Source organism: Mobula birostris, chromosome 11 (assembly GCF_030028105.1).
Source record: "Mobula birostris isolate sMobBir1 chromosome 11, sMobBir1.hap1, whole genome shotgun sequence".
Taxonomy (NCBI): domain Eukaryota; kingdom Metazoa; phylum Chordata; class Chondrichthyes; order Myliobatiformes; family Myliobatidae; genus Mobula; species Mobula birostris.
In genome coordinates, this window is record NC_092380.1 from 73,656,104 (window position 1) to 73,682,709 (window position 26,606).

The 26,606-nt window shown below is 39.5% G+C and overlaps 1 protein-coding gene across 3 annotated transcripts in view; it reads right to left on the reverse strand.

Annotated features, from left to right (window-relative positions):
• LOC140205185 (protein inscuteable homolog) overlaps positions 1–26,606 on the reverse strand; it is a 311,027-nt gene that overhangs the window by 172,274 nt on the left and 112,147 nt on the right. For all 3 annotated transcript variants that reach the window (XM_072272528.1, XM_072272526.1, XM_072272527.1), the window contains one exon: positions 18,111–18,224. In XM_072272528.1, coding sequence (XP_072128629.1) covers positions 18,111–18,224 — 114 coding nt within the window. The remainder of the gene's footprint in view (positions 1–18,110; positions 18,225–26,606) is intronic.

Genomic DNA, 26,606 nt, shown 5'->3' on the forward strand with positions numbered 1-26,606 from the left:
CACCATTCCCAACATCCTTTGCTCCTGCCAGATTTACAAACTCCCTGTCTGCTCCTCATTGATGAATACAGTACTGTGCAAAAGTGCAAAAGCTACGGTATATACAGTATATGTGCCGAAGACTTTTGCACAGTACTGTAAAGGGCTGAAGAAAAAGAGATACTCAAATAAGTAAACAAAAATGTATTTAGTAATAAATAGGAGTGGCAACCAGTGATCTGGAGAGTCAAGCACCAAAGTCCCAGATTATCAGAATTTTGCTTTATTTTTTATCTTAGTAAAATTTATATTCCTTTGTTTTCCTGTTCGGTAGACTGCTATTGCAAGACAACGAATGTCACAATATTTGTCAGTAATTCTGATAAAGAACAGCATTCCACTGGCCTCGCTGTACTTGTCTGTGACATTGTAATGATCCCCGTTCAGGTCTCCAAACACCCTGTTTCCTCCTCTACTGATTCCTGCTTTTCACCATTTATCAGGGTCTTTATCAGGGCGTGCTCTCTTCTCGCTATTACCATCCGGCAGGAGGTTCAGCAGGTATATGTAGTAACATATATGTACTCTGATAATAAAATTTGCTTTGAACTTTGAACTTTGTACCTTAGGTCCCACACCATCAGGTTCAGGAAACGTACAACCATCAGGCTCCTGAACCAGTGTGGATAATTTCACTCATCACAACTCTGAACCGATTCCATGAGGCTCACTTTCTAGAACATATGTTCTCACTAGTATTTATTAGTTTAGTTTAATGCACAGTTTGCCTTTGTTTGCACATTGGTTTGTTAGTTGTGCTTCTGTGTTGCTTTTCATAAATTCTATTGTGTTGCTTTATTTTTCTGTGGATGCCTGCAGGAAAATGAATCTCAAGATAGTATATAGTGACACGTATGTAATTTGATAATAACAAGAGGGTAGATATCAGGCTCAATATTTCCCGCTTGCATGGGGAGAAATGGATTGGAGAGGATTCTCGGCATCAAAGTTAAGGGGAAGAAGGCTGGGGAGTGGGGCTGAGGAGGGATAAAAGGATCAACCATGATTGAAGGGCAGAGCAGACTTGATGGGCCAAATGGCCTAATTCTGCATCTATGCTTTATGGTCTTATGGCCTTAATCTCCCTTTTTTCCAGCATTTTCCAGCATGACTCTGATCTGGACCGTATCCTTCAAATATCCGGACCTGCCTCTTGGTTTTTTTTTTTGCACTACCTTACCTTCCATTTTTCTATTTTCTATTTATGATTTATAATTTAAATTTTTAATATTCACCATCGATTTGTAATCCAGGGAGCGGGAAGCGCAGAATCAAGTATCGCTGTGATGATTGTATGTTCTAGTATCAATTGTTTGGCGACAATAAAGTATAAAGTATTTTCTCTGCCATTGATATTATGTTCACAGGTCTATAGTTACTAGGTTTTTCCCTGTGGCCTTTATTGAAAGTGGGGACTAAATATGCCATCCTCCAGTTACCTGGTACCTCACTTGTGTCCAACAAATGTTTAAATGTCACAGTCAGTGCCCCAGCAAAATCTTCCCTTGGCTCCTGTAACAGCCTGGGATAAATCCTATTTAGTCCATATCTCCCTAACACTCATATAATTCTATCCCTCTTTATCTGGCAAATAATAGAGCATCCTGGATAAGGGACAATGACTATTGTAGGAGGAAATCATTTGGAGATAGGGACAAGGAGATGGAGGTAAATCTCCAATGAAATAGTAAGTCCCCACAGAAAATTCCCAACTTTCAGAGGCAAACTGGTGGTCTCCCTGTCATTATACACCTGACATCTGCCCAGCTGACCTAATGTGCTCATCCCTCACAGTGTCAACAGTAAACAATGCGGCAGGACTTGTTCTATCAGACCGCCGGATGTTTGGCATCCCCTCGTGTGTTTTGGAGAAACATATGGTGCTGCAGCCAACAGGGCTACTGATAATAACCTGGGTTCAGTCCTAACTTTCAATGCTGCGTGTGGATTTTGCCAGTTCTCCCTATGACCTTCCTTGATTTTGTCCAGGTACTTATTTCCCCCTACATCACAAAGCCATTCGAGGTGGTAGTTCAATTCATCTCTGTAAGTTGCCCCTGGCTGCTTAATGGTACGTGCAGACTCAGAGGGCAGAAGCGCGTCGTTCCATACCACACAACTCTATGAATCTCTAAGTCATGATGTTTTGTCTTAATCTACTTTGTAGATTTATTTTTACGGTATGAAGTTTCAGCTGAGTTACTTCTGGATTGAAAACTGTTGTGGCTGTCTACTCTTGAGTCACTGAGTGGCTTGTTAAAAATGGCATCACTTGAAAAAAATAGAATATTTCCATTTTATTCTGTTTTTACACAATGAGAATCATTACAAAAGTATTCAACACTGAAAGGAATAACACTTTTTTAAATTCCTGCTGTGATTATGCTTAGTGAATGACTTAACATATGCGTAATAGAAAACCTAAAACAGAATATTTGCACTTATTTGCAATAAAGATAGAAGAGCGCTGATTAGACATGTCCTTACATTATCACAAATTGTACAGTTTGACTGTTTTACTCATTAATAAATTATTGTCTTATGTAGGTTGTGGGTTTCTCTACAAAGAACACCTCCTCCATATTCATGAAAGGATTGACACAAACAGTGTCACATCTCTTTTCACGCTTTAGATTTCACTACATATCACATGAATACAGTTTTACTTTGTTTTCATTTATACAATAAGATGACAAAATCTGGATCAATTAAGATCAATTGATCTTTTAGGGGGTGGGGGTGGACATGGATGGGTTTCAGATTCAAGACTTGGTTTGGAAATCCCTTTAGTTTCATCCTGAGCATCTAAATTTAAGTACATCAGTAAAACTATATAAGATCCTACCCACACATAAAGTTGTCAACATATCCACCTACAGTATTCAGGTTTTCTACCTATCCACGGAGATAGCTTACTAAATTAATGAAGTATCGTTATTACACACAACTTCACCAGCAGCCAAAGTGTCTGAATCTAGCATAAGTCCAGCTCTCCTCAAGAAGAAACAAACTACTGCATATCAAATGTTAACAAACTGCAGCCAGGTATTCAGACTGTGTGCATATAGGCACAACAAATATTGAGATCTTTCTTTGAAATTGTTAGTCTGATTTTAGCTGAGACGTCACCTACTATAGTGTAAACCAGTTCATACATCTAACTCTGAGAGTCTAGTATATTAACAATCTGCATCCTTGTATTCTGCAGTATGAATAAATTTCCTTGTGTTTAAAACAGTACCTAAATTTATATTCTTGGCACTATTATACACAATTAGAACCTCCTCTTAATGCCTGGATAGTATTATTCTAACATGCAAAACTCTGAAATCTTTTCCTTTATACTTGAAATGTGGCATAAAACCAGGTTGTAGAAAGGTTATGAACTGTTAGCACATCATATTGAAAACCACATATTTACATTTTTCCAATGGATTTATAAATAAATAATCTACTAATAAATCAAGGAATCAAAATGTCATTTTTATGAGCAGCTCACAGAACAAGACAACTTTGTCAAGCAATGCATATGAATGTGATTTCTGAGCACTGGCAAATTTGATCACAAAAGCCTTTATCAAACAAATTAACTTGTTTTTGTTTAAGCACATACAGTATAGATTTAAACTTAACTTTCATATCATTTAACAATAAAAAAAACTTTTGTATGTCAAAAACCCATAACTAATAAAAAGTGGAACAAAAGCAAATAAAAATATCAAATGTAAATAACTAAATTTCAAAATCAAAAGACAAGCTGGACATATTTTCAGTGTTTCTGGAAGCGCGGATTGGCCAATACTTAATCCAGCCCACAGTCTCTATAGTATACAATCAGATATGCAGAAACATACAAAAGTAATTTTAGAAGTAAACTTCTCTTACTCTTTTCATGGTTTATTCTTCTGCTTCAAATCTTAAGATGCATATTGCCATACTATTGAGCATTGTTCAAACTAATTGCACTAGTCTAAACTTTGAGGTAAGGAGCGTCATCTTGCTAAGGGTCATAAAAAGTTGGTACAGGAACTTTTGTTGCATTCAGCTGTAACATAATTTCACAGGCAATTGAAGCAAAGAACACGACATCGCTCCCTCTTATTTTTGTTTCAAGGAGGTGACCAGTCCATGTGCATCTCACATGTGCCAAAGTAACTTTCCACAGGTTATATGAGCAGTTCACATTACCTCATTCAGCCAGGATTCATGTTGCATTTGCAGAGAGAGATCCAGTTCTTTTGTAAACCTTATTCTAAGTTAATGATTAAAAATCCACACATTTTGCCAATCGCTCTCCCATTTCGCTATCTGAACCACTGCATTCAAGTCTCTGTACCTGTCACAGATCCAATCAATCCTCCCAAAGTGTTTGTGATGGTGAAGTATAGTGCATTATCTATGCTATTTTTGACATGTGTGAGCACATCATCCTCTTCTAATGATTGTGTTCCTTTAGTAAAACTGACATTACTCAGGTCCGATCTTAACCATGTGATCATAGATAAAGCTTTTCTCCCCACTTATGACTCACCTTTTTGCTCATCACAATACTACTCCTCGAGTTATCCATGCTTCCATTATTCCATCTTCTCTTCTTGCCTAAATGCCAAACTCACAGCAACATCATACCTTTGATGGTGGACTTGCAATGGATTCTGGCCAGAATAAAAGGAATCAAAGACATCCCACAAACTGTATAACAGAATAAAATATTCCCTGAATAATTCTTGACAGAATTAGTATATGTGATATAAGTGGATGCTGTCCCTCCATAATCATGGGATGGATGTCCACTAACTTTTGGTTTTGAAAAGTTAATTAATTTCACCTGTTTCAATACAATGTAAGTTTGGTTCTAGTAATGTTAACATATAGGCCATCTTTCTGTACAGTGCATTATTCTGTTTGTAAGAAAATTCAAAGTACTTTAGTTTCATTAATGAGTATCGTAAGCTCACTTCACAAACAAGAGAAAATCTGTAGATTCTGGAAGTCTGAGCAACACACACAAAATGCTGGAGAAACTCAGCAGGCCAGGCAGCATCTATGGGAAAAAATACAGTTGATGTTTTGGGCTGAAACCCTCAGAAGGGTTGAAGGGGTGGGTGGTAAGCGGATAGTAACTTTAGGCACGAGACCTGACCAACCATTTGCAGAACAGGCACTTCCAAAAAGAAAAGGAAGAGGCACTGGAACACAGGAAGAACCATAGCTCTGCGGGCGGTGAGCACTCGTCTTCACAACCAGCTGAAACTCAGCAATCTCATCGGACCTTACCAACCAAACAGACGTTATTGGGGATGCATAAATTAGCAACCAGGGTGTCCAACAGATCCTTTGGACTTGTGGCATGGAATGAGTTCATGCAATTTAACAGTTGGCAAGCCAAGTACACCCCTTCAAATTTCTCTGCAGATCTACGGAAAACAGGTCACGCAATGATACAGCGCTGTCTGGAACCAAACGGTGAAATAGAGCCACAAACAAGAGAAAATCTACAGATGCTGGTAATCCAAGCAACACATACAAAATGCTAGAGGAACTCAGGTCATCTTGCCGAAGAGTTTCGGACCGAAACATCAACTGTACTTTTTTCCATAGATGCTGCCTGGCTTGCTGAGTTCCTCCAGCATTTTATGTGTGTTGCTTGATGAAATAGAGCCAATCAGTGAACCGCTGACCTCCAGGATTCCTCTCAAGGTGTTCAAAGCTACCTCGGCTTTAAATGTGCGGTCAAGAACCATCTTTGGGGATTATGAGATTTTACGTGATTGGTCAATCACATTAATTGGAATAATATAAAGGTAGCTTGCCAAACACCAGCTTTATCCCAACTAACATTCAGATTCCAATCTGAATCCTTGACAACATAATTTTTGCTGTTGCGATCGTCTTCAGCTTCACCTTGCCATTCCTTTGCATCCCGCTACCATCATTCTGTCCATGTCAACTCGCTGCCATCGTCAACATCTGATAGCCATTCCCAGTTTGTGTTAATTTTTATTTTAACTTAGCCCCATTAATGATGGATAAATACATACAATGCAATCTCTATCAGTCTGAAGCTGGTGAACAGGGGTTTATCTGCAGAAAATAGCGCCTATGGCAAGCACTGAAATTGCGCCCCGTCCAAACATCTGACACCCATCTTTTAGATAACTTTACCATAATATCAGCTCAAAAATACAAGCTCATTAATCTTTTAATTAACAAATTATGGCACTACATGAAAATTATAACTGCACCTTCCCTGCTTTCACTGATGCAAATTGGTCTATGATGTGATCAAAGTCAGTTTTTTCAGTTTCTCACACAAAATGTGCTGGTGAATGCAGCAGGCCAGGCAGCATCTATAGGAAGGGGTGCAGTCGACGTTTCGGGCCGAGACCCTTCGTCAGGACTAACTGAAAGAAGAGATAGTAAGAGATTTGAAAGTGGGAGGGGGAGGGGAGATCTGAAATGATAGGAGAAGACAGGAGGGGGAGGGATGGAGCCAAGAGCTAGAAAGTTGATTGGCAAAAGGTTTACAAGGCTGGAGAAGGGAGAGGATCATGGGATGGGAGGCCTAGGGAGAAAGAAAAGGGGAGGGGGAAAAATCCCAGAGGATGGGCAAACAGCTACAGTGAGAGGGACAGAGGGAGAAAAAAGAGAGAGAAAAAAGAGAGAAAAAAAGGGGAAAGAAAAATAAATAAATAGTGGATGGGGTACAATAGGTAGGAGGGGCATTAACAGATGGGGTACGAGGGGGAGGTGGGGCATTAACAGAAGTTAGAGAAGTCAATGTTCATGCCATCAGGTTGGAAGCTACCCAGACGGAATATAAGGTGTTGTTCTCCAACCTGAGTGTATTCCGCCAACCAGAATGGGAATGGGACGTGGGAATAAAATGTGTGGCCACTGGGATATCCTGCTTTCTCTGGTGGACAGAGCGTAGGTGTTCAGCAAAACGATCTCCCAGTCTGCGTCGGGTCTCGCCAATATATAGAAGGCCACATCGGGAGCATCGGACGCAGTATATCACCCCAGCCAACTCACAGGTGAAGTGTCACCTCACCTGGAAGGACTGTCTGGGGCCCTGAATGGTGGTAAGGGAGGAAGGGTAAGGGCATGTGTAGCACTTGTTCTGCTTACAAGGATAAGTGCCAGGAGGGAGATCAGTGGGGAGGGATGGGGGGGGAGGACGAATGGACAAGGGAGTCGCGTAGGGAGTGATCCCTGTGGAAAGCAGAGAGAGGAGGGGAGGGAAAGATGTGCTTAGTGGTGGGATCCCGTTGGAGGTGGTGGAAGTTACAGAGAATAATATGTTGGACCCGGAGGCTGGTGGGGTGGTAGGTGAAGACCAGGGAAACCCTATTCCTAGTGGGGTGGCGGGAGGATGGAGTGAGAGCAGGTGTGCGTGAAATACGCGGAACAAGTGCTACACATGCCCTTACACTTCCTCCCTTACCACCATTCAGGGCCCCAGACAGTCCTTCCAGGTGAGGCGACACTTCACCTGTGAGTCGGCTGGGGCGATATACTGCGTCCAGTGCTCCTGATGTGGCCTTCTATATATTGGCGAGACCCAACGCAGACTGGGAGATCATTTCGATGAACACCTATGCTCTGTCCGCCAGAGAGAGCAGGATCTCCCAGTGGCCACATATTTTAACTCCACGTCCCATTCCCATTCTGATCTGTCTATCCACGGCCTCCTCTACTGTCAAGACGAAGCCACACTCAGGTTGGAGGAACAACACCTTATATTCCGTCTGGATAGCCTCCAACCTGATGGCATGAACATTGACTTCTCTAACTCCTGTTAATGCCCCACCTCCCCTTTGTACCCCATCCCTTATTTTTTTTCTTTCCCCCTTTTTTCCTCTCTTTTTTCTCCCTCTATCCCTCTCACTATAACTCCTCGCCCATCCATTCGTTTCTTTCATCTCTGATGTCTTTCAACTTCAATATTCCATTCTTGATAGAGACCGACTCTTTCTTCGAGTGACTCACTGACCAACACTTCTCTTTCATCATGAAAATGATCTCAGAGGGCTTTCAAATCCAAGGTAGCATCGTGGAAGTTCATGCTAGGATCCTTCAGCCTCTTTTGAATATGGTCAATGCGAATGAGTACTTTGTTCCAAAATCCTAGCAAAATCAGAAAATCGTAACTCAACATACGGTTGTACAGCTGCTTTGTGTCACTTCTTGTTTCACTGGTCCCGTTTTCATTGTCTATTGTGTCCTGGAGATTTTGAAGTATCTCCTCAAGGTACTTGTTGACGGGCTTCACTGCTTCTGTCCTTGCACTCCACGTGGTTTCAGACTCCGACTTAACAACCACAGGCTTGGCGTTTTTGAGTTTTTCCCAATGCTGTGTTGAACAAGAGAAAAACATGTAGAGAGCTTTGATGGTTCCAAAAAACGTGATCATCATTATATCCTGCTTGGCTGCATGTACACCCACCAAGTTGAGTGAGTGATTGTCACAATTCACAAACACTGCCAGGTTGTTTTTCTCATATATTCTTTGATGAACACCACTTCTGTGTCCAGCCATCACAGTAGCATTGTCATAGTACTGCGACTGACAATCTTGTAGCTCCATTTCATCCTTCCCTATTTGTTTCAAGATGTCTTCAACCAAGCTCTCAGCATCCTCCTGGCTTATCTGGATAAAACCAAGGAAGGTCTCTCTAACACAGACTGTTTTCCTCTCAAAATCAACTTCCACATACCTCACTACTTCTGACATCTGCTCACGGTGTGCCTGATCAGGAGTCAAGTCGAACATGAGACCATAGTACTTGGCTTTACGAATGCTTCTCAGTAAACTCTGGCAAATAGTGGATGTCATCATGTGGATGAATTCATCCTAGACATCTGATGAAAGATAAGACGTGGATCCAGGATGACTTTCCAAATGAGTGAGGTGTTCTTTTATGACAGGGTTAAAGATGGCCAGTAGTTTCAGGAAGCCAAGGAAATTTCTCACATTGGAGTCATCATCTAGCTGAAGTGACTCCCTGTGTCCTTGCAAAGCCAGGTTCTGAGTCGCAAGGAATTTTATGCAGTGAAGGATTCTCGTCAAGGTATCAGGCCACTTCTTAGTTTCCTTCTCAATCCGTGACTGAAATACCAAGTCAATAACTCCTCTGTTTCCAGCTAAATTTCTTCCCATTTCTTTCCACTGTGTGAAGCATTCCTGTTGATTCTTGGCATTTGCATGAACACTAATCCTTTCAGGTGCTTTCCACTGGTTGAATCCACTTTCCTGCTCCAATGAGGATTGATGGTCTGACTGGGAATAGAGAAGACAACAGATACAAAATGCAGACTTTTTAGAAGGGGAATAGACCAGTCATGAGCGAGTCACTCCCTCACCGCAACTATTTCTCAATTTCCTCTTGAACCAAGTTTTGTTCATTGAGCAGTTACTTGTTGGTAGGAAAGGCCCCAAATTGTTCTGGAAATACTTCGAACCCAGCTTTATTATATCTGTTTTCAACGTGTCAGGCATAATTGCTTTTCCCAGTATCCTTGTTGAACTTCAGAAACTCAATGTCATGCTGTTCAATCACTTCTGGTATGACAGTTCGAGGTTCTTTGACACCATCCAGTTCACTAGGTTCAGTGTCATCAGGTTCAATCTCGTCAGGTAAAATCTCATCAATAAACTCAACATCACCACCACCATCATCGTCTTCCCCTCCTGTCATGTCCACGTTCTCTGTGGCAGCTTCACTTTTAATCTCGTCATACTCAGATTTATCCGTCTTGACCTCCTCGGCTTGTGACGCATTTGTACTTGATCCAACTTCTGATTCTAACAAACTTGTAGCAGGTGCAGGCGACTCCATGGAACGCGTCAAACTACTTGTTCCGGGCTTTTCAAAGAAGGGCATAAAGAACTTGCTCGACTTCTTGGCTTCCTCTGCCTCCAACTTTCGTCTCTTCCATCCTTCAGCTCTACTTTCCTTCATCTTCGTGAAGAAACGTTTCATGGTCTTCTTACACAATGCTCTGAAATAAGGCCATCCTAGTGCTTCTCACCCATGATAATCAAAGACAGATCATACAGCTGAAGAAAATTCTTTTTTCACTATCCGAAGATGGCTTGTCTGACTTTAATAGAAACTGCTCAGTGGCGCCCCCCGTCAAGTGGCGCCCAGGGCACGTGCCATACCTGCCATACCTTAGATAGCCACTGCTGGTGAAGCCTTAAATTCTCATTCTGCTAAGAAACAGAAACTACAGTAGGTGCATCAATACAATGTTACACATCTGGAGTATGGTTTTATTCTGTTCCTGCCAGATCAGCGACGCCCAATGTACCACCTCATAAAGGCATGGAACCATTAAGATTGCAGGATCACTTCCGTAAAAGACACCCTGAAAAGGCTACTTATGGTATTACTCAGTTCCAGAAGATGAAAGAAGCACTTGAAAAGTGTTGCACACTCCAGTCATTTGCCAAGAAAGCCAAAAGTGACCTTGATGGTGATCTCATTGCTTCTTATAACATTTCCAAAATGATAGCAAAGTGTGGAAAATCTCATACAGCTGGTGAAAGATTAATAATGCCCGCTGTATCGAAAGTGCTCACCACTGTTCTCAAAATGGATACCAGTATTTTAAAATCAATTCCTCTGAGTAATAACTCTGTAGCTCATCGTATTGACGAAATGAGTAAAGACATTGAGTATTAACTATGCACAGAGCTACAATAGACAGGATTTGGGATGCAACTGGATGAGTCAACTGTGCAAGACAATGAGGCATTGCTAATGGCTAATATCACAAATGGAAAAGTTTTTGAAGAGATACTCTTCTGTAAAAAGTTAAAAAGGCTGGCTGGTGGAGTAGTGGCATCAGGACTGGACTTCAAGGCAGACGGTTTTGAGTTCAAACCCAGCCGGGTCCCAACCTGGCCAGTAGCAGTATCTGCACGGAAGAAAGGCCTGGCAATCTACTTCCATCTCTTGCCATGAAAACCCTCTGGGCCCTATGGTCCATGAGGTCATGAAGAGTCAGACTCGACTTAACGACTGAACAACAACAAAAAGTTAAAAAGAAATATCAGCAGAGAATCAATCTCTGATGAGCTCAAAATGGAATTAGGAACATGATTTCTTGTGCAACAGATGGAGCACCATATATGACAGGTCACCAAGCTGGTTTAGTGGCATTTATGAAAAAAGAAATTCCAAGCCTGTTTACAATCCATTGCGTAATTCATCGTCAAATCTCACAGCCAAAAACTGCAGGGAGTGACTTTTGTCAAGCGTGCCTCTTGTAATATCTGCTATAAACAAAATTAAAGCTCATTAAATTAAACAGAGAATAGAGCTCGAACACTTGCTTCTTCACACTGAAGTGCATTGGCTGTCAAAAGGCTGCTGCTTAAAATCTTTTATTGATCTTTTTGACACTGGTTGAATTTTTGATCAAAGTTGACAAGAGCTTGTTAAACAAGATCAAACTTTTACGTGGAGATGTGGCATACCTAGCCAATCTGTATGACAAAATGAACAGACTAAATATGAAACTGCAGGGAGAGAATTTCAATTTAATCCAGGCCAAAAGTGCAGTGTCCACTTTTATCAGAAAATTGGAAAAAAAAGAACAAATCATTGGGAGAAGAATGTTCTCAGTTTCCCTACATGAGAAGTATGGCACTCCCTTTTACAGATGGTGATTTGCAAGAGCACTGCTTACACTGCAGTCACTGAAGAAGGATTTTCAGAATGGATTCAAGGAGTTTAACGATCTGGAAATTCTGGACTGGGTAATTAACCTATTACTTTGCAAGGTGAAAGAACAAGAAATGAGCTTGCAAGAATAAACGATCAAAATTCAGAACGAAGAAGCAAAAACACTTTTCAAAAATGTTGGCTTTTGTGGTATTTGGCTACATAGTCATATGAAGTTTCATGGTCTTTCAAGAAGAGCCAAACTGTTCTTCATTGCATTTCCGTCCTCCTACCTGGTTGAAAGAGGCTTCAGTGCAGTGAACCACATACTCACAAAAAAAAACAGAAACTGCTTGGACATTGTTACACATGGGGACTTAAGGCTTTTGCTGTCACAACTTGAACCAGATATTTCAACTCTTGCTAAAAACCGTCAAGCTGAAAGATCACATTGGCATCGAAGCTGCTGTACAGCATACAGGTACTGTGTAAGCTAGATCTAAAGACAAATAAAAATTTAAAGCAGAACCATTCTTCTCATGTTAGCATATGGTAAACATGTTTTTACACTATGGGGGTGCCTGAAATTATGTTGTGCCTAAGAGGGGCATTGGAAAGTATGGAGGTTCTTTATTGGGGTGGTGGGCTAAACAAGGTTGGGAGGTACTGATATAGAACTAAAGGCAGAGTTATGAACCAGCTACAGCAGACTTGTACACTGATTCCTCAGTACTAACAAGCAGTAGAGACCACCAATGGCAAGTTAAATCTCACTTTACAGCCTAAATCTTCCAAATGTTTGCAATATTTTACATGAAGTCTAAATGGATTTATTTTAAAGGTTCAACATGACCTTATGCAGTCCTAAAGCCCAAGATCTCATATGGTTTCCTAATTGAATTCTGGTACTACCTTGCCTTCTCTCAGTGCACATTCAGATCTCTCTGTTTATTTCACTTTAGTAAAGTTGTGATCTTTTGCCTCCATTATCGTCCTTGTTCCTCTTTTCAAAAAGACCTATTGCTCGGCACATCTGCATTTCACCTTGTGACCACAAAAAAAAAAATGCCCTCATTTGTACAACTCCTACTAACTTATGTCACATACATAAATGGAAATTTTACCTTTTAAACCAATATGCAAGTTATTGATGAATATCAAAATTAGCAGCAATTCCAGCACCTGCCCATGGGAAAGACTATTGTCTGCCTTTCTCTAGTCAGAATTTCAATTACTTGGTCTGGCCCCCTGCCTTTCATTCCTAAGCCAAATTCTTATCCATGCCTTCAATGACTCTTCAAATTGACGAGTTTCATTTTTGCTAACAATTCTTCAGACAGAAATTTTATTCAGCCTGTTAGGGCCATCAGACCATAAGATATAGGAGCAGAAATAGGCCATTTGGCCCATCAAGTCAGCTCTGCCATTTCATAATGGCTGATCCACTTTCCCTCTTAGTCCCAATCTCCTGCCTCTCCCGGCCCCTCATGTCCTGACTAATTAAGAATCTATCAGCCTCTGCCTTAAATATAACTAAATGTTTGGCCTCCTCAGCCACCTGTAGCAATGAATTGCACAGATTCACACCTCTCTGGGTAAGGAAATTCCTCCTAATCTCTGTGCTAAAAAGATGCCGTCAATTCTGAGGCTGTGTTCTCTGGACTCTCCCACCACAGAAAATATGCTCTCCACATCCACTCTATTGAGTCCTTTCAGCATTCAACAGGTTTTATTTAGGTTACCCCTCATTCTTATGAATTCCAATGAGTACCGGCCTAGAGCCATCAAATGCTCTTCATATGACAAGCCTTTCAATCTCGGAATCATTTTTGTCAACCTCCTTTGAACCCTCTATGATGTCAGCACATTCTTTCTTAGATAAGGGGCAAGTTAATTTTCTTCTGAAAATTTGTGAGATAACATCTACTATGTTACCTTCATCAATCCTCTTTGAAACTTAACAAAATAGAGAGAGAATAATTCAGGGGCTAGGTAGAGAAGTTAGCTGTGTCTAAGCTTGACTGATTAGTAAACAAAAACAAATTGTGATAGACATGTGTCCTTAATAACTGTATTCGTGTAGTTCTCAATGTGTGTTTTCTGGCAAAAAACCAGATAGAAATGGATCTGGAGACACAAGAGAGCACAGATGCTGAAAACCTGGACCAACATACAAAACACACAAGAAACCCAATGAGTCAGGTAGCATCTGTGGAGGGAAATGGACAATCGACTGCTCATTACCTTTCATAGACACTGTCTGACCTGCTGAATTCCTCCAACATGTTCGTTGTTGCTATAGAACTGCTTCCTATGCTTTACCTTGTTAGCTATTGGAAAAAATGGTTGAAGGCTACAAGTACAAGGGTCATGCTTAACCATGGAAACACAAAGAATGGTGAGGATTCCTCTTGTTATGGTTAACACACACACCAACTTCTTCTACATTCTGCTCTAAAGCTTTAAAATTACAACTTCATTTCAAGATAACATTGACAAAAATCTGTACATATATAATTAACATATTTGAATTGTATTTGAATTCCTGCTTAGAAGTATTAGGTACAAAGACATCCTTAGAAAACAAAACTGAAGCTGTTCAAAACATTCTAAATGTCCCACTTTATTGTGTCGATTTTTTTGCATTACGGCAATCTCCTTCACTCTTAGGTAAACATACTTGTGAGAGGTCAGAACTGAGTGAAAATGACTTCATTGCAATCAATACTGAAAATTTCAAGCAGCTTTCAGGATGTAAAGCTATAATTATCCATCCCCCCGTGATAAATCGCAGACTGAATACAATACAATATCATTGAAGCTAGATTACAAAAATACCAGTGAACTAAATTGATACAAAATATCTAAGAATATCTGTCATAATTAAGATCTGAACTGTCTCTTCCTATACCAGAAATAGAATACAATTAGTGCTTATCTACAATATCAAAGAATAAGTTATGACTCTGAAAGAGATTATTTTTGTTTTCAGGAAACATCAGGGCCATATGGAGTGAACGTTTCCTTCACATGTTTTGAGAAATACAGGATAAATTTTGTCATGATGGGGAGCTAACAAACTGCTGCTTATCCTAATTTGAATATGATGCTTTTACATGGAGAATTTCTCTGTTACAGGTAGTTTTGGTTGATTTTCAACTAACATATAGAAACCTTCTCCAAGATAGTCTAACTGAAAGTACTGAATGCTCACTTTTGCCAAAAGCACATTTGTGAAAGATCATGTAAAAAAGGAAAAATAGGCTTGCATTTACACAGTATCTTTTGTTATTTAGCTGCAAAGTGATCTACAGCCCATATGATAAACCGTACAGATAGTGTACATTAAAAAGTGTTGTTTGTGGAAAATAGCGCTCTACAATTTGACTACTCAACTTAAATATTTATCTGAGTTACCATTTTCAATAAGGTTCGAAGGAACGTCAGGAAATCTCACTGCCATTCTTCAAGTGGTGATGTGGGATACTTTGTTCTATTTAGTAAATGCTAAACTGTTCACTGTGTCAGACCTACCACTGCTGGGTCCTACTGAAGTGCAAAACCTCATGCTTGTCTGCATTAATTTCCATTTGCCATTTTTCCGTCCATTTTTTCAGCTGATGTATTTTCCTCTGCAAGCATGATAGCCTTGCTCATTGTCCACTAAACCCCCAATCTTGGTGTCATCCTCAAATTTGCTGATCCAGTTAACCACATTACCATCCGGATCACTGATATAGACGACAGACAACAAAGGACCCAGCACCAAACCCTGCGATACACTACTACTCACAGGCCTCCAGTCAGAGAGGCAATCCTCCATGACTACTCTCTGGATTCTCCCAGAAAGCCAATGTCCAAACCAATTCACTACTTCAACCCGAATGCCGAGTGACTGAACCTTCTTGACCAGCCTCCTACGTGGAACCTTTTCAAATACCTTACTAAAGTCCACGTAGAAAATATCCATTGTTTTGCCTTCATCCACTTTCCTGGTAACTTCCTCAAAAAACTATAAGATTTGTTAGACATTACCTGTTGAAACGAATCATGGTATAAGGATCAGTTATTCTCTTACAATCCAGCATCCTACCAAGTACATCCCTCCATCTCTGCATTTTTCCTGCCTCAGCTTAATAAGCCTTTCACTCAATTTTTTCCTCTTTGTTATCTTCTTCCCGCTTTCTGTTAATTCACTTCCCCACATCTCACTCTCCACTCCCTTCTTTTCCCAACTCTCCTCTCACCTTCATATTACTGTTTAACTCTCTGTGGACAGTGTAATTTTGAAGTAGATTTTTCACCTGCATCCAGCAGCTCTGCAGATATGCTAACCTCTGTATCAAAATGTCCTTTTTGAAACAGCATTGAATTACTTTGTCAATTTAATAAGGCTAATTCAATAATCTGGTGATTTAGCTTGTTTGATATTTTTCCATAATGCCACAAGGAATTTTATTGCTTTGTGCTCAACTTTAAGAGGGAGTAACAGGATCAAGCAGAATACCATAAGAACAGAATTGTTAAAAATGCATAGCAGCTCTGCCAATAACTTCATTGCCAGTGACTAATGGTTGGTTTTTGCTCTGTAATTTTTTACGAATGTTAGAACGATGACAGTGGGTTTTAAAGTCTAGCTGATTGTACAATCATAGAATCACAAAGTTGTGTCGTACAGAGAGGGGGCATTTTGCCTATTATTCCTACGCCAACATTTTTATTCATCTGCATAAACTCCATTTTACCTGCATTAGAGCCTCACCCTTCTACTCTTCTTAATTTAAGTATCTATATAAATGTCTCCTTAACAACAGGAATTCTGCAGATGCTGGAAATTCAAGCAACACACATCAAAGTTGCTGGTGAACACAGCAGGCCAGGCAGCATCTCCAGGAAGAGGTACAGTCGACGTTTCAGGCCAAGACCCTTCGTCAGGACTAACTGAAGGAAGAGTTAGTAAGAGATTTGAAAGTGGGAGGAGGAGGGGGAGATCCAAAATGATAGGAGAAGACAGGAGGTGGAGGGATGGAGCCAAGAGCTGGACAGGTGATTGGCAAAAGGGATATGAGAGGATCATGGGACAGGAGATCTCCTTAACAGTGATTTTATCTAATTCCACCTCCCCTCCTGGCCCCAAGTTCCAGATATCAATCATCCTCCTTGTAAAAAAAAAAATTACCCCCCAGATCACCTTTAAAACTCCTTCTCATCTTGAAACTATGCTTTTCCTTCCCTTATCCAAGGAAAAGATTTTGACGATCTATCCTATCTAATCCTCTCAGAATTTTATAAACCTATCAGATAACCTCCCAATTTCCTTCCCTCAGGAGAAAACAAATCAAGCCATGACTAAAGTCTTTTAAACCAGGCAACATTCTGGTGAATTTCCTCAGCACCTCCTCCACCGCAATCACATGCTTCCTATTGTGTGACAGCTACAACTGTATACAGGTTGGCCTAACCAGTATTTTATAAATTTGCAACATAATATCCAGACTCTTATATTCTATGTCCCAGCCCAAGGCAAGTGTGTCCTATGCCTTTCCTCTCCACTCTGTTCACCTGTGTTGCCATTTTCAGGTACAATGAACTTGGCCTCCTTGGTCTCCTTGCTGTACTTGCCATTTACCATATAGGTATTGCTGATATTTGACTTCCAATAATGTGTCAGCTCACATTTGTTCAGACTAAATTCCATGTGCCAATGTTCCACCAAGCTTTTCAAATGAGCTAAACGTGGCTTCAGTCTGAGACAAGCTTCTTTGCTATCCACACCACCACCAATTTCTCCATCATCTTCAAACTTATTGATCACATCATCGATGTACATAACCAAGTTGTTAAAATAATATCCACTCTGAATGTAAACTTATGGACATTTGCTTGATTAGACATTGCAAATGCAGACAGTCAACTTATATGAAGAGACTTTCCTCAGTGTTGATTCAAACAGTACATGCAGTCTCATCGGAAGATCAGAGTAAATCTCAGTTTTTGATGAAATGTTGGTAACCAATTAGAAGGTTTTGAAACAAAAGTGCCAACAATACCATCCATGCCTACTGTACATTTGATGAAAAGGAAATTTCGTAAGAAACTAGAGGCTCGTTGTTGTCGGAGGTAATGTATTTTAGACAAATTAACACATTTAAGGATTGAGAGGCAAAATGAGAAGCTCAGAATAAATAGAGAATGTCAATAAATGGAAAGAACAGTTATTCAGATAGAAATAAAGTTAGCAACAATACAATGAAGCGGCTCTTTAATTTGCAAACTAGATTTGTAAATTTTCTACTATGTAGGTCAATTAGAAAAACACATCATAATAAATAACATTTCTGCCGTAAGCTTATTCTGTATTCTTTAAAACCCTGATTGAAACAAATTTCTCTTTACCTTGGCTATGATTTGGCATATATGCGCACCTTCCTGTGTAAGTTCAATGAGGCTACTGATTGGTGCTTCAATGCTGTATAGGTTGGTTGCTGTATCTAGCTGACTCACCAGGCTCTGCAAAACAAGACAATGTGATAATAACTATCAGCCATTCTCTCCTTTAAATGTAATGGTGTGACATCAATGTGTGACTTCCAGCTTCACACAGATACTAACTATGCTGTGTATTTGAACTGTTTAATTGCAGTGTTAACATCCAGAAAAGACCAAGTTCCACACTCATCACTTCTGCTTGCTGCAAGGAAACAATTCCCTGGGAATTGAGGTTATTCAGTGATGTTTATTTCAGCATCTGCAATTAAAAGTGACCTTTGGACAGAATGAGGTGCGAAAGAAGTCATCCAGGTTGCATCTTGTAATACCTAACATTCTTCAGCACATATAGTATCTGCACATTAGATTTGCTTCAAATGATGTCAGTACATCAGTTTACACGTAATGTTTCTTTTATTCTGTCATTCGTGACAGGGCTACAACACCCTTTGGACTCACCCCACAATGGTACTAATGTTCCCATCCAGCCATTGTTCAGATACCCAACATAGTCCAGATTCTGAACGTGATTTTGCCTCCCAGTCCTCTGTAGCCCCAAGGCCCCTGATGATAATCCTGATCTCTAGTCTCTTCCATTATCATGATTACTGAACCCCCTAAAAACTTCTTAATTCCTTAACTGATCATTGATCCAATGGACAGCCCACATGTCACAATCAAGAACTCAGCTTCCAAATCACCACACCTATTATTGCTATATGAAACACCTCACACCCTTCCATTCAGTCCATTACCCAACTGTTAAATCAAATTGTTTGACAGCACTCTACTTTCTGGTCCTTTGACAAATTGATTTGGAGGTCTCCACCTGATCATAAAAAAAATCTAGACGTCATTCTGATTACCTAATTGTAGATCAAGTTCTTGTCTCCACAATGGTTACCATACCTCCGAATTCCAGGCCCATTAAGGCTTACAACAGATAGCCCATGGTACTCCGATTCACGACAAACTCTTACTCATGCCAAGTAGCATATTGTCATTTACTAAATAATACAACATTTTGGCAAGCCTGTTCATTAAGTAATCATTTGTAGATCATTGCAATAACTTTGTTGTCCCCCTGTACCAGCACAGTATAACTCATAGTCTCTGGACATGGAGATCCTTTGTACTCAAATTAATCTTAACATGCGTTATTACACTTCCAATTTATTTTTCCTCTTAGTCTAAGCTTTACTATCATGATTGGCTCTTCACAAGTACTAGTCATATGAACCCTAAATAATGATTATGGTTGCTCACACTTCATGACTATAGTCGCCCAAGATCCAGGAAATCAGGGCAAGATTCTTGACTTATTTTGCTGCTTTGTAAAGTTGAAGCTAATCCCAGTTTTACCAGCTCTAGCCAATAGAGCCTTTGCTTCTTCTCATTTCTTGAGGTTTAAGCAGGCAGTTATTATTGAATAAAAGAAGATGATCAACCTTTACCCTTAGGAAGAGCTAGGGAAGAATTTTTGGAAGTGACTATTTTTCTATCAGCTTTAAACAGATGTCAAACAGAGAGGGCAATGATGTTGTAAAATGCCACTGTAAAAGTTGATTGAATAAGCTTGTGCTTCTTGACTTAAACCACACATGCACAAGAACAAAATACTGGGAGCATGTAAATCTTATTGTGTTTGTTTCTTATTGTGTTGTGTTTAGTAATTAGATAAGGCTAAAAGGATTAAATATATAGTTATTCTTTATTGTAACTGTAGGGCAAAAATTACATTTCCTGTTAACAGTGAAGCATCATCATCTGTTGCCCTCTAGGCAAAATTCCCACCAATTGCCAATATGAAATGGGCAAACATTGTACTGGATAATAGAAGCAAGAGGGGAGAACGGCTTAAGTAAGCATTTACTAACGAACAAATGGAGATGACGTGTTTTTCACCCTACAGGATGAGCCTTACAGCAGTTCTGGAATATTGCAAACCAACTGAAGCTGATGCACTGATAATTTATAAAAATACAATGATTAAACATGAGTCATTTATAGTGGCCTTGTGAGTTCTCAACAGGAATAAAGTAAAGACTCAGCTGGTGTTTCAGAGGTTGAAGGGTTTTTCTGATAATCTGGTTAGAAAAATCAGTGTGGGAGTACAGAAGCATGAAAAAGCTTATAGAACTGTTTTAACATTCAATACAATGTGTTTACCACATAATAATAACAAATAGAATAGTTAATAATTACTTTTGGAAATTTCTCAGCCTTCACCTGTGAGGCTAAATCCATTTCACCTTATATTTTTAATGTGGTTGGTTTGAAGTGAATCAGATGACATGAGATTAGAAATCACACAAAAAAAAACTCTGGTTGTGGTGCAAATAGGCTCTTTGATTATCCTGTGAAACAATTAACTTTTTCCAATACTAAGCTGCAGAATATGCACGAACATTGAAAATTATTTTTAAAAATCCAATACTAAACTGCACAATATGCTGGCTGGTTTCAAAAAAGCAAAGCGGTACAATGTAGTTTTGTAACACTGAAGTTAACACAACGATGCATTTGTATTGTATCTGATAAATTGGTTATTCACGGATCAGGAAAAAAAAACAGATCTAATCTACTGAATTTGTTCTTTTTGGTTGACTAAAAACTTTTGGTCTCAGCTCAAGAATCAAATTTGCACTATAAATATGTAAAACCTGACAATATTTAAATCCAATTTAAATAGAGTCTGTGAGAAAAGTGTTGTTGCCAAATAAGTGGGGAAAACAGATGGCAAACAATTATTTATACTGATCTTTTGTATAAATATGAAACACATTTGTTAATTGTGAAATACAGTCGTAAATATTTTTCTCAGTTAATCTTGAAAATGTTGAATGCATAGCTGTAATCGCCCATGTATGCTTTACACTTATGTAGAAGAGTTCTTTGAATCAAGCAACTAGACTGAGAAAACTTCTTCCTAGTAGCTTTCCTATGAACAATTTTGTTGTAGATTTTTTTAAATCATTTTCAATATTTGTGCACATTTGTATTCAATAAAAGATTGCATTAAACAAAAGAGGAGTATTTCTGATACATTCAGGTAGCTAACCCCATCAGAAAATGAAGTCCACAACCATGCTTGACAGGCAGGTTAGCAATATCGTTGGTTTGCCATCACCTCACTTGCTGTCATAAAATAAAATATTTCATATAATCTGACAGATAGAATTCAGGTTCTTCTTTGACATACTGGGTAACCTGAGCTACAAAGAGAATTATTAGATTCTTATTTTCACTTGTGAGAGGAAGGTAAACCGCTGAGTCTAATCATCAATATGCTTTATGCAATCATAAATTTTCCTAATATAATACATTTTTGCTCCAATTTTGGATAAGTGATAACGTGGCTGTGATTCTGCCCATATTCACAGAAGGCAGAAGAGGTTTTCTTTCACAAGCATACACTTGAGAATTGCTCCACATAGCTCATGGTACAAGTCATTAGAAAGCCTTGCTTTAAGAGACCTGCTAAAAAGTGCTGAAAAGCTCAGTTTGGGTACTTAACAATTGTTCACTTGGGCTTTGTTAGGTTGTTCCTCAATGCTTTTAATCATGAAGTTTTTTTTCTAAAAGTGATGCACCACTGCAGTGAAGTTCATTCAGCATCCACCCCTTCCTCATAGGAAGGGTATTCCTGATATTGATGCCCAACTGCTTTCTCAGGACTACTGCAGGCACCTGTGAAAGCTGTGATTTTAAAGATGCCCTGTATAGAAAGCAGCCCATATTATGGTGACCATCCTTGGTTAAAATTTTGCCTATTGTCAGAACAGAGGACTGTGCCTTTGGAACAACCGCATTCAAAAACCTTCCCTCAATTGAATTCCTGTCAGTTTGAGTTTGGCTAATCAGCTTACTGATGTTTATGTACAAGTTCACTTTCTTCCAACTTCAGTCAGTGTGCCAATATTTAATTCATTATGTGTCTCAAGCATGTTAATTGTTACTTGCGGCTGGACGGTGATTAGATAAGTGTCATAGCATGTGCAAGGAGGAGGCAAGCAAAGAATAACAAAAGGGAAACTAGAGTGAGATTATGGCTTGAACATGCCATATTCACCTTTATTGGAACGATTAAGCAAATTAAGGTATTCGTGATTATAGTGATGTTACTCTTAGATCGAATTTAAGCTGTTAAGATCACATTTGGTTGGTGTACATTGGAAATCTATTGTCCTTTGCCTATTAACCGTTTCCAATTATTTTTCAATATTGATGGAAAGTGTAGAAGTGTTGCCTCTGGTATTAACTCTTACAAAAACAATCAGCTGCTTGTAATGTAGCAATAGTTATTCTGTATTCAGAAAACCACCATTCTACGATCCCATAAGTACAATTTAATTAATACAATAAGTGACTGATCAATAAAGAAGCTGCACTGACAGAGAACTGCTATCAGCATACAAAAAGAAATACTTGTTACTTAATTAGTGCTAAAGGAAATGTAATAACCATTTGAACATACAGGTTGAGTATTTATGCAAAATTATCGGTTAGGATCTGCATTCATGCGGCATTTCCTATACTAAATTAATAAATGTCCACAAAGGTTATAAAGTTCTGGTTTAGAGTCAAAGGTGGGGATGTTTGGACTCTACTTTGATACTTGGGTCGTTAGAGGTATTTCCTGCAGAATGTTCGAGCTCAGCCAGCTCCATCACGGGCACTAGCCTCCCCAACATCCCGGAAACCTTCAAAGGAGGATGCCTCAAAAAGGTGGTATCCATCATTAAAGACCCCCCCCCATCACCAAGGACATGCCCTCTGCTCATTCCTACCATTAAGCAGGTGGTACAGGAGCCCAAAGAGACACATTCAATATTTCAGGAACAGCTTCTTCCCCTCCACCATCAAATTTCTAAATGGAAAATGAACCCATGAACACTCCCTTAGTACTTTTCCTCTCTTTTGCACTACTCATTAATTTTTTATTACATAGTTATATATAATGTAATTTAGTTTTTATTATGTATTGCAAAGTACTGCTGCCTCAAAACAACATATTTCATGACATATGCTCGCAATAATTAATCTGATTCTGATTAAATGGAGATAGATAAATATTTGGTAGATCCAAGAGTAAAGAAGCTTGGAGAACTCACACAGAAGAGAATTTAAGGGAAGCATAGATCAGCTATGATCATATTAAATGGCAAGGCAAGGTTAAAAGTCCTGTTGGCCTTACCTGCTCATAGCTTTTTGTGTATACAGGCACTGATTGAGCAGAATCTTCACTCACAGCAGGTCAGGCTGGCTGATAAGAAGACACTGAACTATTGGTACTATGACCTGCAATATTTAGGCACAGCACTCCCTGATAAAATGGCAGAATTAGCCCTATAAATTTTCTATATTATACAGATACATTTCCAGTTCAAAATCTGTTCTTAAGCCATTATAATTCAAAACCCTATAATCAAACCATAAAGAAAATATAATAGCAACACACACAAAGAGTGGCCTATAAATCTGGGAAGAGGGATTTGTCTAGACTGTAAAAAGGATTAAGATTAATTTACTCAGCTATATGAAACCCAAGAACTTGCTAAACCATAGAAACCATAGAAAAACTACAGCACAGAAACAGGCCTTTTGGCCTTTCTTGGCTGTGCCGAACCATTTTCTGCCTAGTCCCACTGACCTGCACACGGACCATATCCCTCCATGCACCTCCTATCCATGTATCTGTCCAATTTATTCTTAAATGTTAAAAAAGAACCCGCATTTAGCACCTCATCTGGCAGCTCATTCCACACTCCCACCACTCTCTGTGTGAAGAAGCCCCCACTAATGTTCCCTTTAAACTTTTCCCCCCTCACTCTTAACCCATGTCCTCTGGTTTTTTTCTCCCCTTGCCTCAGCGGAAAAAGTCTGCTTGCATTCATTCTATCTATACCCATCATAATTTTATATACCTCTATCAAATCTCTCCTCATTCTTCTACGCTCCAGGGAATAAAGTCTAACCTATTCAACCTTTCTCTGTAACTGAATTTCTCAAGTCCCGGCAACATCCTTGTAAACCTTCTCTGCACTCGTTCAACCTTATTAATATCCTTCCTGTAATTTGGTGACCAAAACTGAACACAATACTCCAGATTCAGCCTCACCAGTGCCTTATACAACCTCATCATAACATTCCAGCTCTTATATTCAATACTTTGATTAATAAAGGCCAATGTACCAAAAGCTCTCTTTACGACCCTATCTACCTGTGATGTCACTTTTAGGGAATTTTGTATCTGTATTCCCAGATCCCTCTGTTCTACTATACTCCTCAGTGCCTTACCATTTACCCTGTATGTTCTACCTTGGTTTGTCCTTCCAAAGTGCAATACCTCACACTTGTCTGTATTAAACTCCATCTGCCATTTTTCAGCCCATTTTTCCAGCTGGTCCAAATCCCTCTGCAAGCTTTGAAAACCTTCCTCACTGTCCACTACACCTCCAATCTTCGTATCATCAGCAAATTTGCTGATCCAGTTTACCACATTATCATCCAGATCATTGATATAGATGACAAATAACAATGGACCCAGCACTGATCCCTGTGGCACACCACTAGTCACAGGCCTCCACTCTGAGAAACAATCCTCTACTACCGCTCTTTGGCTTCTTCCACTGAGCCAATGTCTAATCCAATTTATTAGTTTAATGTCTTGGTTCTTATGTAACAAAATTTTCACCACAAGACCCAGGTCTCAAGTTTAGCTCAGACCACAAATCATGCCAACATGGTCTAGTCCAGTGGAAAGCCCCTCTAACATATCTGATGCAATTGTAAGCCTCAGGCCTCACCTGTACTGCTTCCAGTCAGAAGGCAAGCAGCAACTGCAATAGATTTTGCAGTGATGGAAGATCGTGGCTACGAACCAAACAGATGATAAGGAACAGTAGTGCATTTCCAATCTAAAGGTCCTTTCATGACTGATATAAATTTTTGGAAAGTCTCCTGATCAATATAAAGTAGAGGATAACAATATTTTTTCTTTCACAAAGTCTCTCAAGGCAACCGGTGCAACTCCCTGTGCAAGAGACATTAGCTCCAGTTATTAGCTATCCTGATTTAGAAATCCATCATTCTTGCTTCATCACTATCTAAGTACTGGAACTCCATAACCAACAGCAAGCAGTGATACTTCAGCAGTTCCCAAATGGTAGCTCACCATCCACAATACGTTGGAGGAACTCAGCAGGTCGGGCAGCATCCATGGAAACGATCAGTCAACGTTTCGGGCCAGAACCCTTCGTCGGTGACCATCACTGATCGTCACTGATTGTTTCCATGGATGCTGCCCGACCTGCTGAGTTCCTCCAGCGCGTTGTGTTTGTTGCTTTGACCCCAGCATCTGCAGAGTATTTTGTGCTTATGTAGCTCACCATCACCTTCTCAGGCATAAAAAGTCCTGCCCTTGACAGAGATGCCCATATCCATAAAATGAACATTCCTAGTGAAACCTAGGTTATCCTTGGCCCTACAAAGGAAGTTAGAAAGAAGCACCAGGGAGACATGTAAGTGCTTAGCTTTTGTCAAATGCCTTTCTGCTGAGTTTCACTGAATTTTTGAAATTAACTTGATTGTAGTTATACAGTAATTAGGCAAAATATTGGATTCTTTGTTGATTTTGCAAATGGGCAGTTAGAGTCATAGAATCTGATATGGACAGGAGGACAAATATTTCTTTAATCGACACTTCTGAAGAAGAATGGACCAGGATGTGCCCTCACTCTTTTCCCATAACCACTGCATATATTTTTAATACTTATCCAATTGCTTTTACCTTAGAGCAATGCATTTTTGAGATTTTCCGCCAGGCACCTCTTGATACTATCAGAACAATACATTTCCATTTATCTAGCAAACACTTCATCCGCAAAATGACAAGCTCTTAAAATACTTCCTTGACCCTATCCATTGCCTTCCCCTCTTCATAGAAAAAAGAGAATGATTCAACACCAGCTATGCAAAACAGTGGAATTTATAAACGGACTGACAAAACACGAATTACTATGAATGATACAACTGTTAAAGCTATACTGGCAAAGAGGCATATGTCCATTCATTTGACAAGGTTGATCTAGGAGATAACATGCAGCAATTTTGGTAGAAAGTTAAGTCATCCCATTCTCCTCTATAAGAACTCTGTCATGCAGCAACTACAGCCTGTCACACTGGACTTAATGACCTGAGAAGATAAAACTTCAATGAAGACATTGTCATTCCATGACAAAGGAAGCAGAATGTGAAAACAGAACATCATCGTGACACCTTGGCTGAGAGTAGGAGGGAATGTAGACACTAACTTGCCTTGCCACAGTTCCTGAGCAACACATTTGGAAACTGTTTCTAGTATCAGCAGTAGTCATACTCCAATATAGGCAACAATCATTG